This window comes from Branchiostoma lanceolatum, chromosome 12, assembly GCF_035083965.1.
Source record: "Branchiostoma lanceolatum isolate klBraLanc5 chromosome 12, klBraLanc5.hap2, whole genome shotgun sequence".
Classification (NCBI taxonomy): Eukaryota; Metazoa; Chordata; class Leptocardii; order Amphioxiformes; family Branchiostomatidae; genus Branchiostoma; species Branchiostoma lanceolatum.
The window spans coordinates 9,309,250-9,324,631 of NC_089733.1; the positions used below are offsets into that span (position 1 = coordinate 9,309,250).

The window sequence follows — 15,382 nt, forward strand, 5'->3', positions numbered from 1 at the left end:
TAGTGGGGAAAAGCATTTCCCGTCAAGAGCTGGTAAGGGTAGAATTATCTTTAGCTCTGTGTGACTGTGTACGTACGTGTGATCCTGAACTGAGTTTCCATCACTGTTCATCACTTCTAGTTACACGTGAGTTAGATATGTCCCAGTTCTGTGTGACTGTGTGACTCTGACTAGAGTTTCCACCAGTTTCCACCACTTCCAGTTACACATGAGTTAGATATGTCTCCGCTCTGTGTGACTGTGTTCACCACTTCTACATGAAGTTACACGTGAGTTAGATATTCCCAGTTTTGTGTGACTGTGATTCTGACCTGAGTTTCCACCACTCCTGGTTGTACGTTGCCGGGGTGATGGATCCGTCGAAGACCCCCCATCTCCACTGGTCCATCAGGTAGCCGAATGGCAGGAAGGAGATCTTGTCCAGGGCCATGCTCATCAGGAAGTTGATGTCAGACTCTGGATAAAGAGGATTAAGCAGAATAGGATGTGACTTTTGCAAAACTATTTCTGATCTTTTTAAGTATTTCTTGCCAACTGCTGCTCTAAGGCCTACCGTTGTCGTCTTCTACCGTGTCCAAGAGGCCGATGGTCTGTAGGTGAGTTGGAGTGGACACGGACAGAGCCAGCAGATCTCCCACCGCTTCATGGAAACCCGGGTTTGCTCCACCCCGGAACTCAACGGGCTGGTGCTTGTACTGTAGGTAGTACTCGATGTGACCCATCTCGTGGTGGACGGTGATCAGGTCATCCATCTTTACGAGAGTACACATCTTCACCCTGTTCAGACATAATTTTTGTTATTATTTCCACCGAACTAAGATTCAACTGAATCAGATGTATGGCAATTTACTTTACTAACGAGCAGTGGTTTGTGCTGCATAATGTTCATTCAAAGTGTTCATTGCAGCAACAGAAAAGAAACAAGCCACATAATTCTTATATATTTGAGTAATGTCCTTATTCTATGGTTCTAACGCGTACACATATAAACCCAGAAACAAACGTCATCATACGTAACCTACCTGACGTCATGAGCGTTGTAGAAGTCCCATGCGGACGCGTGACAGACCACTTCTCTGTCTGCTGGTTTGACGAACATGGAGTTGTCCCAGAAGTTCTGCGGCATCTCGATTTGACCCATGTCTTTAAAGAAGTCTTCTGATGTGCGGTACATCCGATCAACCGTCCATCCCTGATATGGGCATTTATGACTATTAGAACAAAAGAGGCTTATGTTTGCACTGAGATGTCCAAGAAGAAAGATAGCCGGTATGCATTGTTGCAGTATTGTGGCAAATGCCAAAAACACGCCCCCTAATGAATTGTAAACTCATTTTAGCACCTCTTTATCCCAATTGAAGTGCATCGATACAACCCATAGTAAAAGCATTGGTGTTGTGTAAACTGATCGGATTAATATTGAAACAGAATTTTGAAGGCATGGCAGAGACGTTTTTTGAGTTACTGATTCAAATGACTGAAAGGGAACTGCTCACATCTGCCTTCATCTTTGGTGTCACATCAAGGCTGGTCTTGCCGGGGTAAGGCTCCACTAGGTCGTAGAGGTAGATCCAGGATTGAGACCACATGTTACCTGTAATGAACAAAAGAATTAAGCTGTCGACATGTCATCACGGACAAAAGCAAACAAACAAACAAACAAACAAACAAACAAAATAACAAGTACGTAATAGACCAAACTGTTTCAAGGTGACAAGTGAAGTTAGGGAGTGGATACTTTAAAATTTAATCTAGATAAAATCAGCTTGTAATTCTTGATAGAATTTGTACTGATGTTGCATTGTATTTACCCAATAGATGTGCAGGGATGGGTCCAGTGGCACTGATCTTGTCCTGTCCGTATTGTTCCCTCAGCTTCTTCCTGACGTAAGCGTGCAGGTTGTTGTACAGAGGCTTGAGCTGGTTGTACAGGTTCTCAAGCTGCTCCTGAAAGTCATCTACCTCATACCAAGATCGCCAGTAGGCACCGGTGTCTGTCCAGTTTTGAGCTGGATGGGTACACAGAGTTGCATGTGACATACAGGGCAAAACTAGTGTAGACCATAAATAGCATGTGCAATGGCGTTACGCAAAGCTTTAAGCCCCCTCTCACTGGACCCGCGGCACGCTGGCGGCTTCGCTACGTCCCAAACTGATTTTGTGTTACCCTTGACTTTATAATGGGAATATCATTCAAAACGTCCAAGAATGACCAAAAAGACAATAAAACACACAAAGCTTAAAAAGATTCGTTTTTTGTCGAGGAAATTCGTTGAGTGCTTTTTCAATTCGATCGACCACAGTGACGCCGCCAGCGTGTCGCGGGTCCAGTGAGAGGGGATTTTTAGACTATTACAATCATCCGAACACAATGTACACTATCTGAGGGCGTGTTGGGACTACAGAACGCTACTAGATTTGAAACAGGTCGAAGGCAGAACAGTCACAGGCACTGACATCATTTAGCTGCCAGTCTAAGAGCCTGACTTGGACTCAGTATTCATTAAACTCTTATTGGAAGATGTGCAGCTTATTGCTCTACTGCCACATGTGTTAAGTTGTACGTTCATTAACGTCTTACGGTCCTGACTGACAGCATCGTTACTGAGTTCCACGAAGCGTGGGTATTTGTCCTTCAGCTTCCTGCCCACCGCGTCCCGCCAGCCTTCCCAGCAGAACCGCAGCCGGTCGTAGTCACGATTAGTAGCCAGACAGTCGTACAAATCTATGTATAGAAAAGTTTTGATGAGTAAAGCGTTGAACATTGAAGAGCGTTCTTGTCAGTTTTGTTTTTGCATCCAGAATCAACTTTTAAGACGCATTTCCCCCTGTATCGCACTTTTCCCCAGTGAGTTATAATTATCTCCATGAAAAAAGGCTTTTTCATGGAGTACTGTTTTGCTTGCGTTTGGTGTTTGTGTGTATGTTTGTGTCACCGGTCGCTTAAAGTCACCATAACTGTAAAACCTGTACATGGATTGAAATGATTTTTGGTATGTGGGTGGGTGTTAGGTGGAGGAAGGTCAAGGTCGATTTTGGGCCTCCTAGCATGTGTGACTGGAACTGCAATGGCGTATTTGATAAAATCTTAAATGTAGAAGAACTGAAGAGTGGATGGACAGATCGTCATGTTCTTTGGTACACAGGTAGGTTAGACCAAGTTGTACACACTTAAGTGCAAACTATGCAGATGAGACCGAACATAAAGTCAGCATAACTGTAGAACGTGTAGATGGATTGTAGTGATATTTGGTATGTGGGTATGCGCTGGGAGGAGAATGGTCAAGGTCGATTTTGGGCCCCCTGGTTTGTGTCCCTGGAACTGCAATGGCCTATTTGTAAAAATGTTCTAAAGGGGTTTAACTGAAGAGAGGAACAACAGATTTTCATGTTATTTGGTACGTTGGTAGGTTGGATGGAGATGTACACACTAAAGTTCAAATCATGCGAAGTTATTGTGTTTGTGTGTGTGTGCGCGTGTGTGTAAGTTTGTGTCACCGTGTTTGTATGTATGTGTCACCGGAAGCTTAAAATCAGCATAACTGAAGAACGTGTGGATGGATTGAAATGATATTTGGTATGTGGGTAGGTGCTGGGAGGAGAAAGGTCAAGGTCGATTTTGGGCCCCCTGGTATGTGTCACTGGAACTGCAATGGCGTGTTTGTAAATATTTTCAAAGGAGAATAACTGAAGAAAGGAGCGACAGATTTTCATGTTATTTACTTGGCAGGTAGCTTAGAGAGGGATGTATACAATGAAGTGCAAATTATGCAAATTGGACTTAATTTGCCTAAGTAATGGGAAAATCTATATCTGCAGTGTTGGCCATTGTGGCACTTCTAACAGCTGTTGATAGCGAAAGTGGGTCACTGTGGAACCTGAGCCCCTGACAGCTGCAGGTGGCCGGGGGTCATACCATTGAGCGATATAGAATGGGGGGAACTGGTTTAATACAAAAAAAGTTTCATGGAGATTTTGGGTCCTAAGACTCTTGTTATTCATGTTTTCAGTCTTCGTTCTTCCCTACTACCTCTACCACTCTCTTACTTCTCCAATCTCTCACTAGCACTTCTTTTCACACCCTACCTGGATTTAGTTCCAGACAGTTTGACGGGTTGTCGTACTCGCATACCTTCCCAGTGGAATAGATGTTGGCCATCTCAGCGAGTATGTTGTTGAGCTGCAAAACATATTTTGATTGTTTCATAGGGTTATGTGTAAAGGGATACATTTTGGATGAGACAAAAATCAAACTAGAACCTCCTACCCCGCCGTCCAACATCTTCCACCATGGTTGTAGGCGCTATACCACATTGACAAGGGGGTCGAAGTGGTATTTTTTTTCACTTTCACATGCAAGTAAGACCTTGATTTGCGTAATCAATGTATAGTTGGACCTACTCTGCACACTTTGAACGTATGAAATTTCGGTCATTCACAACTATTGAATAACATCAATTTCTCATTAATTCGCATAATCAATAACTCCTAATAGCACCCCCCTTTTCAGTGACGTATGTCATATGTTTAAAAGTCGTAGCAAGGAATACAGCCAAATTTTTCCTCGCTGATTATGTAGATTAGGTCCTGATTTGCATAATATGATTTACTGTCATGTAATGTTACTCATCACCTAAGGTAAAAGAGGTAAAAGAATATCAAAAAACGATAATCCCCTACCAGGGTACGTTAATTTCCACTGCAAATGACCCAGACCAATTCCAAAGAAAGCCGCTAGCTGTATAGGGGGCCAAAACATTACCACTTCCTGTCTACCCCAAGAGCTAGCTATTACTGAAAAAATCACAACCGCAGTGGGTCCACAACACGAGATATCGAAACCGGAACTTCCGCTGCAGTATCGTCGAAAGTAGCTGGGGGGGGGGGGGGATCTAATCGGAGTCCTTCCCTTTGCCAACCTCTGCCAACATGTCAAATATCATAAAGGTCCATCTACAACTCTTTAAGTTATGCTGTTCACAAACATGCACACACACACACACACACACACACACACACACACACACACACACACACACACACACACACACACAAACACACACGCGCACACATATATATACACACACACACACACACACACACACACACACACACACACACACACACACACACAGACGCACCCGAAAACATAACCATCTTGACGAAGGCAACTATCAGACATTTTTCAATGTTGTCAAATAACAAGATGGCGACTGACAGGTTGACACGAACGACATCTGCCGGATTTGCATATAACTGTAATACTGTAATAAGTTCGCAAGCAATACTGACCTCCTTCAGCTTCGCCTGGTCCCTCTGAGCTGCGGTTCCAAGGCTGCTGATACTAAAGAAGAGTCTCTTGAGTGTTGCATTGTTGAAGTTCTGCCAATCGAACCTGGAAGCATTTTGAGCCACGTCTTTTGCGAACTGGGCTCCTGCAGTTCTGGCTTCAACCTGAAAATAGTTTTGACAGAAAAAAGGGAATCACTTGTGCGATATGACCATCACTCTGGCCTATAACAGCCTTACCATGGCGGTATGAGCTGACTATATTATAATTCGTGTTATAATTCATATTCATGTGTTTCTTTCAACACATTTCAGTTGACACAAAATTGCTACGCCGTCAGCTGGAATTATGTCTTAGCTTTTCTTTGGTAACAAGAGTTAGGAGACCTCATATCTCCATGAGCTATTCTGTTTATGCAAATGACTTCCACATTTACATAATCTATGCTTGGTCATGAACACCTTTAACTAAACTTACACATGTCGCAATATTGACAGTCCTATCATTTACCACTTAGATGAATTATGGCACTTTCGCATTAATCATGTAGATTAGGAAATCATTTGCATAATTGGTACCTGTTAATGTTCCAATTGCCATAAACTACATAATGTTACATGCATTTGAGTCTCATAATGGGAAACACTGCAAATATAGATAGTCATTATTAATTGTGCAAATTAAGTCCCAATTAACATAATTTGCACTTCATTATCAATATGTACATCTCATTCAGTTATTCTCCTTAGAATATGTTTGCAATAACGCCCCTGCAGTGTAAGCTGCTAGGGAGCCCAACCCTACATCACTTTTTCATTACATCACAAGCTATCAAAATCAAGACCATAGCACGTCCAGGTCAAAAGATACAAAAAATTGAAGTTCTGCTGCAGTACCAAGATCACATACCAGGGGGCCCTAAATCGACCTTGACTTTCGGCTTCCCAACACTTGCCCACACACCAAACATTATTGTAATCCATCAAGAGGTTCTTGAGTTATGCTGACAAAAAGTAGTCCGGAAACACATACACGCACACACGTACGCACACAAACACACACACACACACACACACACACACACACACACACACACACACACACACACACACACACACACACACACACACACATACACACACTGCTTAATTGCCTGAGACAAATGATGAAGTGAAAAAATAACCCTAAAGCACTACCTATAAGTTACCTTTCGTCTACTAGTATTTAACGCATTTCTATTGTGGCAGACGTCCACCAACAAAGATCTGGCATTTATCGACATCGGAAGTAACTAAACTCATTACTGCAAGAATATCATCACGGACAAACAACAAAAGTCACTAGACAGTAACATGATAGAAGTGCATGCGGAAGATTTCTGTTGACACTGTGAGTTAGTGTCGCGCAGGGCGGAGGCAAGGGCCTTGTCCTGTCATTACACACATACAAGGTCCTGAGGGCACATCTGCAACGCGTTTGGCGAAACGAAGAACGACACTTGCCGTTTGTAAAGCTATCAATCACTTGTTTGAAGCCACTTAGGTGATCCAAAGAGGTTTTATCTAGATAAAATCTCTCAACCCTCAAGAGACTAGATAAAACCTCCTTGAGTGATCTTAGGTCAAGGCCAGCGGATCACAGTTGACACTGTTGTGTCCGGGAAGTAGAGAATGGTTAGTTATCCGATAAGCGTCATTCAAACATTATCTGAATTTCTCATAACTATTTACGGCTTAGCCCTGTGTGCCCTGTCCATCTTGTTGAGTTTTCCCAGTTTGGTGTTAGAGTCGCTACAACAACCTGTGATGTTTACTCATCAAAGAATAGTGTATTCCAGTAGAATTTTCCCTCCTAAATAGGTATTCCGGTATATTCCGGGGTATTCCGGTGAAAGGGAGACCCCTTTTAGCCGACAGGTGTCAGTTTGGGGTGACGTCAGACTATGTACACAATATCCAGTCTTGTTGACTCTGACAATGACAATATACAATGAAGTATATATAAATGCAACCGTTGGCATGCGGTAGTGCATTAGTGCATTTTATGGTCATCTTCTGCGGTTCACAGTTAGAAACTCTAAGACAAATCTTATAAGCTTATTGGTAAGGTACACTGTCGGGTCCACAATCAACGTTAACTGTCTCACGTTGAATGAGAGCCTTAATTGTGCGAAACCGTAGTAGTTAGAAACTATTTTTTAAACGTTAAATCGCGGATACTTTTTATCACTTTCAAAGTGCCAAAATTGTCAATCTGAAAACATCTTTTGAAAGTTGACACCTTCCAGCATCTCACTGGCGAGTTTGTTTTGTCAGATTTAGTCGTTAATGCAACTTAGAAAGCGATTGGTCGGTTCATAGCTGATTCGAATTTGAGTTTCAAAGTGATCGATTGGTCGGGGTGTATAGCTGGAGGTCAACCTGATCAGCCAAGTCAACACATGCTAAGCGTAGGTAGGTAACGTTATACTGGGACTTTTCAATGTCATTATTCTAACCTCACTCACACGCTCTTTGACAAACATCGAACAGGTTACCGACATAGTGACGACTTGTCTGTTTGGCAGGGGTTATTTGATTACCTTCACTCTCATGGTTCACCGCTTCGTTGATTCGTCTGTGAAGCAGCTCATGTGTGTCGGACTCATTAAAACACACACAAACAAACACACACCAAAGCCCGCATACAGCACATTAGTCTGTACCTCAATTTTCCATGTTGATAGAAACGCGGCAGAATTATTTTTCAAACGTTTTCCTCTGATGCGCAACTGTGTTTTGATGATTAGTTTAACTAAATAGAAGGGTTTGAGGGAGGACCCTCAAGGCTAGGTTCTTTCTTTACGAACTTTGACCCGACGTTGTTGGATCTCGGAAATGTGAGGCTAGCTTATGCTATTCCAAGAATCGCCTCTAAGCCGATGCCAAACACTCTGGATCCCTGTGGAATGAAACAGGCAACAAATCAAACAGTAAACTGTGGGTGGACACATCGCAGTCTTACCAGCTTCTGGCTATTCTCTTCCGTGAGGTTCACTTCGTAGTTCCACATGCACGTCATAGTGTGGTAATAAACCTTCTCAGCTTTGGCGTTGTAGTCCCAAATGAAGTCCCATGCCTGTTGCTCGTCTGTGATGCCCTGGGGAGCGACATTCTGAGCTGACAGCGCCACTAACAGTAGACAGAAAACTCCCACTCTCCCTTCCATATCGTCTGAATTACCAACTGTTCTTGCACTTGGCGGACCGGTTTGTCTAGCTAGGTTGCATGGAACATACCATTGATTGTTTCCGACGGGGGGCGGGGTGGGGGTGGGCTGAAATGTATCGGTGTCTGTCGATTTGCTATTTGAGCAACGCCTGTATGGATTATTGGCACACTACGAATTGATTAATCTAAGTTTATTTGTGGGGATAGCTGTCCTATCAGCAGTGAAGAGGGATGTGACTTGTCACTCCACACTTACTTGAAGTGACAGGTGCTGTATGTAAAGGAGACGAAACCTAAGAAGCCTTCACACGTCAGAACACAAGGCATAACACACCTGGACTACCTCATAGCCTTGTAATTATATACTTCGTGTGTGAACAGTAATTATACAAATAAACAGTTCTTTTGAACTTCAGACATCGCTTGGACAAAGCATCAGGCCATGGTGCCCGGCATGTCAGTGGTCTATTTTCAGCATAATACACACTAAATAATCAAAGCCCATCGGTACGTGATCTGTCAGTTTGCACGTAATGGACATTAATCTGGTTGAGGAAGGAGTTCGCCCAAGCTTGCGTGATTTCGATGGGAAACCCGTACTCTGTGTCGGTCTTTCATGTTTGGTACATGTATATCTGTCAGTCAAGTTTTTGTTTATCAAGGATATAGCTGTTTCCTACCGGTGCAGGATTCCGTCAGTCTAGACTTTTTAAAGTGTCTCGAATTACGGTGTGCTGCTAACGCTTTTGAATACAAAAGAAGGCTTTGTAGGCATCTACTGTGTATACTGTGTATTGCTAGCGCGTGTACGATTCCTGATATTAGCAGGTGAAGACAACACTGTGCATAACACAATACCAACATTTTCAAGATCTCGTGCAATGCATACCGACGTATATAGTATGGATTCACGCCATAACGTGATAAACAATCAAGTGTATAGATTGCTATTCTCAATAGCTAGAATGCCACGTGACCTATGATCATCATTCGTTAGGGCCCCCATTCCACCAGACGGCGATCGCACTGCGCTCTCGCAACGACCTAAATCGGATTTGTCTAATCCTTGATTTCATAATTGGAATATCACAATGTAAAAGTATGGCTGAGAAGACAGCAAGACGCGCAAAGCGCAAAATATTCGTTTTTATCTATGAAATTCGTTGAGCGCTCTGTTGAATTTTAGGTAGGTCACATAGAGCGCGCGGTGAGAGCACGGTCCTAGTGAAATAGGGGTATAAGTGCGTAGGTTGGCATTCAGCGAAGTCCATATTGATACCCTCAAGGCCTCAAACCTTCAGTACAAAGGTGCTAGACTACAACGGCAGCTACCACATGAAAATAAGTTTTCGCCAGCGGTCTGGTGTCGACCTGTTCTCTTGTATTGTTTGTTTTGTTAGTTTGTTGACCAACCCAGCCTTGAGATATTCATCACGGAAGACCCTGGGATAGGTTGACATTAGCGGCTTCATCTGAACTGGGCGAGGACAGGGACATCTAAGGGTGTCCGTGGAACGGGATGGCCCTTATGAACAGCTCCATACTACATGTACATCAACCATGCTGTCCATAGAACTGGCACAATTAAGGCTACCCATGCAATATGGAATGAGTAGCACATCCGGTTTAGGGATCCGGTTGACAGATTGCTATCTACTTGCAACTTTGATAATGAAAACGGCCTTGGGTGACAAATCTTTTTTCGCCCTCAGATGTTCAATTTCCTACGACAGACGAAGATAGACGGAACACAACATTTACAAAAAGGCCCACTTTCTGTCCGCCACGAATAGATAAAAAATTATAAGTAATTCAGAGAAGATGGCAGGTTTTAGCACTTGAACTGTTCGTCTTCAACTCATCGGTGGAGAAGATAAGGGCTGGGATTCATTTGTGATCGATTTGGGATTAAAACGGCAGAGCTGTGCAGGCTTACTATGACAGTATGTTGGTCAGGTGGAACTAAAACAACAAACAAGTACGGTATTCCCATTATAAGCTAGACTGGTATTTTGTTTCCTTGGCAATAATCTGACAATCGACTAGTCTATTTACTGTATACGCGTTTTTTTTTTACCAGCTTAAAATATCATATATCGTGTTGCAATTGTAGCAGCTGGTGGCTTTTCAACTGTGATATAGCTGTAGTAAAAACAATACATTGTGGTGATTTTCTTTAGGATTTATTCGTTATGGAGATAATACAGCTTATATCTTACCGGGTAGATGAATATACTACCTAAAATAGAAATGCCCAGTCACCAATTAAATGTTATACTGATATCTGTCTAACTTAACTAGACTTCGCTGAAGATGTACCGCATACGAGAAAGAAGTAGATATTACAACGTTGATAAATGAAATGAAACCAGAATGAATATAGATATATAGTGGTAGATCTTAACGTCTGCCTGTCTATGTATTTGTCTTTGGGTTGATAATGAAGACGACAATAAACACCGATAAACAAAATAAAATAATGAAATTAAACAAAATATTATGTCATTCTCATATGTCGGGACTCATTACCTACAAAGGTCAACGCTTCATGACCCTATAGCGCATGCGTACAATAAAAACCAGCATTGATAAATTATTCTGAAATATCAACATGCAAATTACATTATCAATACTATGTAGAGCAATGAACAACTGCCAAGAATAGTTTACACCATTTTTACGTCTAAAATTAACCAATTTAACTAAAGTGTGAGAAATCGTTTATAGAACAAGTGATCATGAGTCACCACAAGAATGAATCTGAAAATCAGATTTCTCGAAACTAGTTTGTTTGGAACGGAAGTAGAGGTTAATTTATATATCTCTCCTAAAACAAACGATAACTGAAGATGCTAGCATTTATTTGTGTATGTGGCAAGACTGATTTTGTCCCTAATTCAGCGTTGCGAGCAGAATGCAGACGACAGTTGAGATGAAGGTGGTCGCCATGGAGACGGTGACACTCTGTGACGAGGCTGTAGATTAAAGATATCGTTTATACTGGTACCAGTTTTGTTTTAATTTCTGGAGAAATTGTCACAAAAAGTGTATGCTATACGAAGTGAATTATGTTATCACAGCGCTTAATTAAAACGTGCGTATGTTCGTTTCGATTTTGAAGAATATTGTGTATTGCACGTAGCAACAAATGGATTTCATGCTGGAGAAAGCACGTGAACCCTGAAAACCAAGACCAAAACTATGTACATTTATTGATGGCATAGTTATAAGTAGGTTAAATTGACATCTTGCTGGCTATAGATAATCATCATAGGTCACTGAATGTAATAATTTATTGGTTACAACGGAAGAACGTATATTCTTACCGACTGGACGTCGACAATTCTGTTCATCTGAATTGTCAGCGCAGTCGTTGACGCCATCACAGCGGTCCCCCGGCCGGATGCACTTGGACCCGTCAGCACAGGTGAAGCCGTCGGTCGCCTCACAGTCATCTACGTGGAAGAACAGACATTCTTTTACTGTAACAGCAAGTTGATAAGTCACAGTTCTGCGGCTTTATCCCTTTGTAATATAATGATAAAAAAAGTTGCACGATAAGCAGACAATACAATAGGTGCCTAGCCGTTCTATATCTGAAATCTGCCATTGACAGGAAATGAACAATTTTGATAGGAATTTTAGTAGAACATGGCGAAAGCATCTATGTTTTCCCGTTACATCATCTACCTGTTGTCCTCTAGTCCGAAAGAAGGGCAGCTTTGAAAAGGAGGTGGGAGTTATATATTTGCAAGAATATTCCAAGACATCCGTTTCTTAAGAGAGATCAAGAGAGGCAAATGTATTCCCCATAACCATCTCTGCTCATACAAATGTCTGTGTCTAAAATCTGCCATTCATACAAAATGGACAGTTTTGATTGCAGCATCTTTGCTTTCCCCTATATTATTTACCTAAGGTCATGAAGACCCCCCAAAAAGCGACTATGAAAGGAAGCGAAGAAAGATAATTCTACATTCTATATATGACAGCCATTCATTCCTCAAGAAAGTCAAATCATTCAAATGTATCAGCTTTGAAAATCTAAGCCCGTACACTGAAAACTCGTGAGCATGAACGTCCAACCCTATGGTGGTGGAACAATTGTGGAGAGCTTTCATTGTTGATCATGGTTGTACTCACAAGGAGGAGTCCAGGTTTCGTCCCAGCCGAGTGTCTCTCCCTGGTTCTGTTGTTCCAACCAGTCGATGAGTGGTTGGAAGTAGTCCACGAGTGGCTGAGCTGACATGGCCCTTTGTCCGGTCATCACCTCCATGGCGTCCGGCCACTCCTGACTAGACCCCATCTGGAGCAGTTGGCTGTGTTTGTTGGAGGGGGGGGGGGGTATCTATTACCATCTACACAACTGCTTTTATGAAACGTTACCCGAACATCAAATTACCATCTAGACAACTGCTTTTATGAAACGTTACCCGAACATCATAGTAGAATAAAGGAAACGATGTGACTCGGATCGGGTACTGTACGTATTCGCAAAGAGGAGTGGAAAAAGATAATTTTAACAATGGATCTATGTAGGCCCTACGAGTTGACAAGAGTTACCATATGAAACTCACGCCAATTTCTCCCCAGCGGCCGTCTTGTTGGGCCCTGCAGAGATGTCACACTTGTGCAGCGGGCCAGTGTGTCCGGATGTATCACACAGAGCCTTGTGGAACTGGAACTGCAGGATAAAGCTCACGAAGTACCTATACGGCAAAACAAAACACATAAGCTTGTGCATTATGTAGCTAGAAATTAATGAGGTCATCTCCTCCAAACCAATTTTTAGTACTGAGAAGTATAGAAGCATTAAAAACGGAATAATCCAAATAGTGGGTATAGTGGCGTTAGAGTGTTATCTTCTTATAGTGAAAAAAAAGATCACCGTCCTTATTTTAACCGGTTACAGATTCAGATAACTCCTTTTGATGGGAGCAAGAAAAAAAGGATAAGACCCCCACCAACCCATACTTTCACCAATAAGAGATTCATGTAACTCCTTAGGGTGAGATAAGAGAAAAGCCCCCCGCTAGTTTCATAAGGAGTTATCCGGATCTCTTATTGATGACATGGGATAGCGGGGTCCCTTTTTTCACCAACATAAGTAGTTATCCTTTCCCCTTATTGGTGAAATTATGGGATAGCTTGCGGGGGTATTAATCCCTTTTTCACAAAGGAGTTATCCGAATCTTTTATTGGTGAATATGTGTATAGCGGGGGTCTTATCCTTTGTTCACCATGAGGAGTCATCTTTAGTCCCTTCTTTGAGCTAAAAAATAGATAGATAGACAATGCTGCCAAACAGTATTGTATAAAATATGTAATAACTTATCTACTTGAAGACTTAATATTTCTTATATATATATGTGTCCTACTATATCGGTTATAAAATCATATCATGGGTTTCTGACTTTGAAACAATGCAATCAACAAGAAGCAGACCTGATGTATGGAGTGTTTCCAGGGATGTGAAATTTCCCTCCGGGGTCAAAATCTTTGGCGTGGTTCCTCGGGATAGGTGGCACGATACCCTGGTAACGAGTCCTGTATGGGAAAACACATATCAGTAACACTATACAGATATATATGAAATATACGGCCTCCTTCGGTCAATATTCACCATGGATATATTGTTAGAGTTTCCACGACCTATGAGCCGCAGAACACAGTGGATCATCATCATCATATATTGTTAAAACATTTGTATGTAGTATTTATACGATATGTCCATGTCCATAGTGTGGAAAAGCACTCAATGTCCAGGGTTGGTCATAATAAAATAGTCTTAGTTCTGGTATACTTTGTGATTCTATCCTTAGTTTCTACCACTCCTGTTTGGTCGTGAATTAGGTTTGTCCTAGTTGTGTTAATATCAAGTTTATTCAATTCAATTCAAAACAAATCGTACAAGAGCAGGGACTAGCTAACGCCTCCCTGAATTGAGTTCCGATTTTTACAAGTGTTCATTTTCAAATCAGTACAGTTTCATATAAAATATACCATTTACAATTACACATTCATATCAAAACCAAAACGGGCCAGCCGTGGATCAGGAATTTTCATTATAGAGTCTTATGGCACAGTACAGGAATGACTTGTTTAGTCGCTGAGTCCTGGCTAATGGCAGCGTGTAAGTGTTTCTGTTTCTCAGCTGTCTACCTGTAGCAGTCGAACGTTGGAGGGGAACAAGGTCATGGAGAGGGTGCTCAGGCGACAGCATAGCCTTGAAGAGTTTTAGTGCTGCTGACTCTGTGACTGTTTGATTCTGAGCTGAGTTTCCACCACTGTTTACCACTCCTAGTTACACGTGAATCAGATATGTTCCAGTTCTGTTAGACTGTGTGATTCTGACCTGAGTTTCCACCACTCCTGGTTGTAAGTTGCCGGGGTGATGGAGCCGTTGAAGACCCCCCATCTCCACTGGTCCATCAGGTAGCCGAACGGCAGGAAGGAGATCTTGTCCAGGGCCATGCTCATCAGGAAGTTGATGTCAGACTCTGGATTAAGAGGATTAAGCAGAATAGGATGTGACTTTTGCAAAACTGTTTCTGATCTTTTTAAGTATTTCTTGCCAACTGCTGCTCTAAGACCTACCGTTGTCGTCTTCCACCGTGTCCAAGAGGCCGATGGTCTGTAAGTGTGTTGGAGTGGACACGGACAGAGCCAGCAGATCTCCCACCGCTTCATGGAAACCCGGGTTTGCTCCACTCCGGAACGGAACAGGGTGGTGCTTGTACTGTAGGAAGTACTCGATGTGACCCATCTCGTGGTGGATGGTGATCAGGTCAATCATGTTTATGTTAGTACACATTTTGATCCTGTATTCAGACATAAAGTGTGTTATCATTTCCATTGAAACATGCTTTGAACCGAATTGAAT

The 15,382-nt window shown here is 42.2% G+C and overlaps 1 protein-coding gene across 1 annotated transcript in view; it reads right to left on the bottom strand.

Moving 5' to 3' along the window:
• The window catches only part of LOC136445722 (uncharacterized), a 41,894-nt gene that overhangs the window by 10,208 nt on the left and 16,304 nt on the right, over window positions 1-15,382 (bottom strand). The window contains exons 21-36 of the mRNA XM_066443857.1: window positions 15,097-15,320; window positions 14,855-14,999; window positions 13,945-14,046; window positions 13,077-13,208; window positions 12,643-12,818; window positions 11,826-11,954; window positions 11,395-11,474; window positions 8,294-8,605; window positions 5,293-5,454; window positions 4,087-4,180; window positions 2,582-2,725; window positions 1,812-2,009; window positions 1,497-1,594; window positions 1,023-1,192; window positions 554-777; window positions 312-456 (exon numbers count right to left, since the gene is read on the bottom strand). Of these exons, the coding sequence (XP_066299954.1) occupies window positions 312-456; window positions 554-777; window positions 1,023-1,192; window positions 1,497-1,594; window positions 1,812-2,009; window positions 2,582-2,725; window positions 4,087-4,180; window positions 5,293-5,454; window positions 8,294-8,605; window positions 11,395-11,474; window positions 11,826-11,954; window positions 12,643-12,818; window positions 13,077-13,208; window positions 13,945-14,046; window positions 14,855-14,999; window positions 15,097-15,320 (2,535 nt within the window). The remainder of the gene's footprint in view (window positions 1-311; window positions 457-553; window positions 778-1,022; window positions 1,193-1,496; window positions 1,595-1,811; window positions 2,010-2,581; window positions 2,726-4,086; window positions 4,181-5,292; window positions 5,455-8,293; window positions 8,606-11,394; window positions 11,475-11,825; window positions 11,955-12,642; window positions 12,819-13,076; window positions 13,209-13,944; window positions 14,047-14,854; window positions 15,000-15,096; window positions 15,321-15,382) is intronic.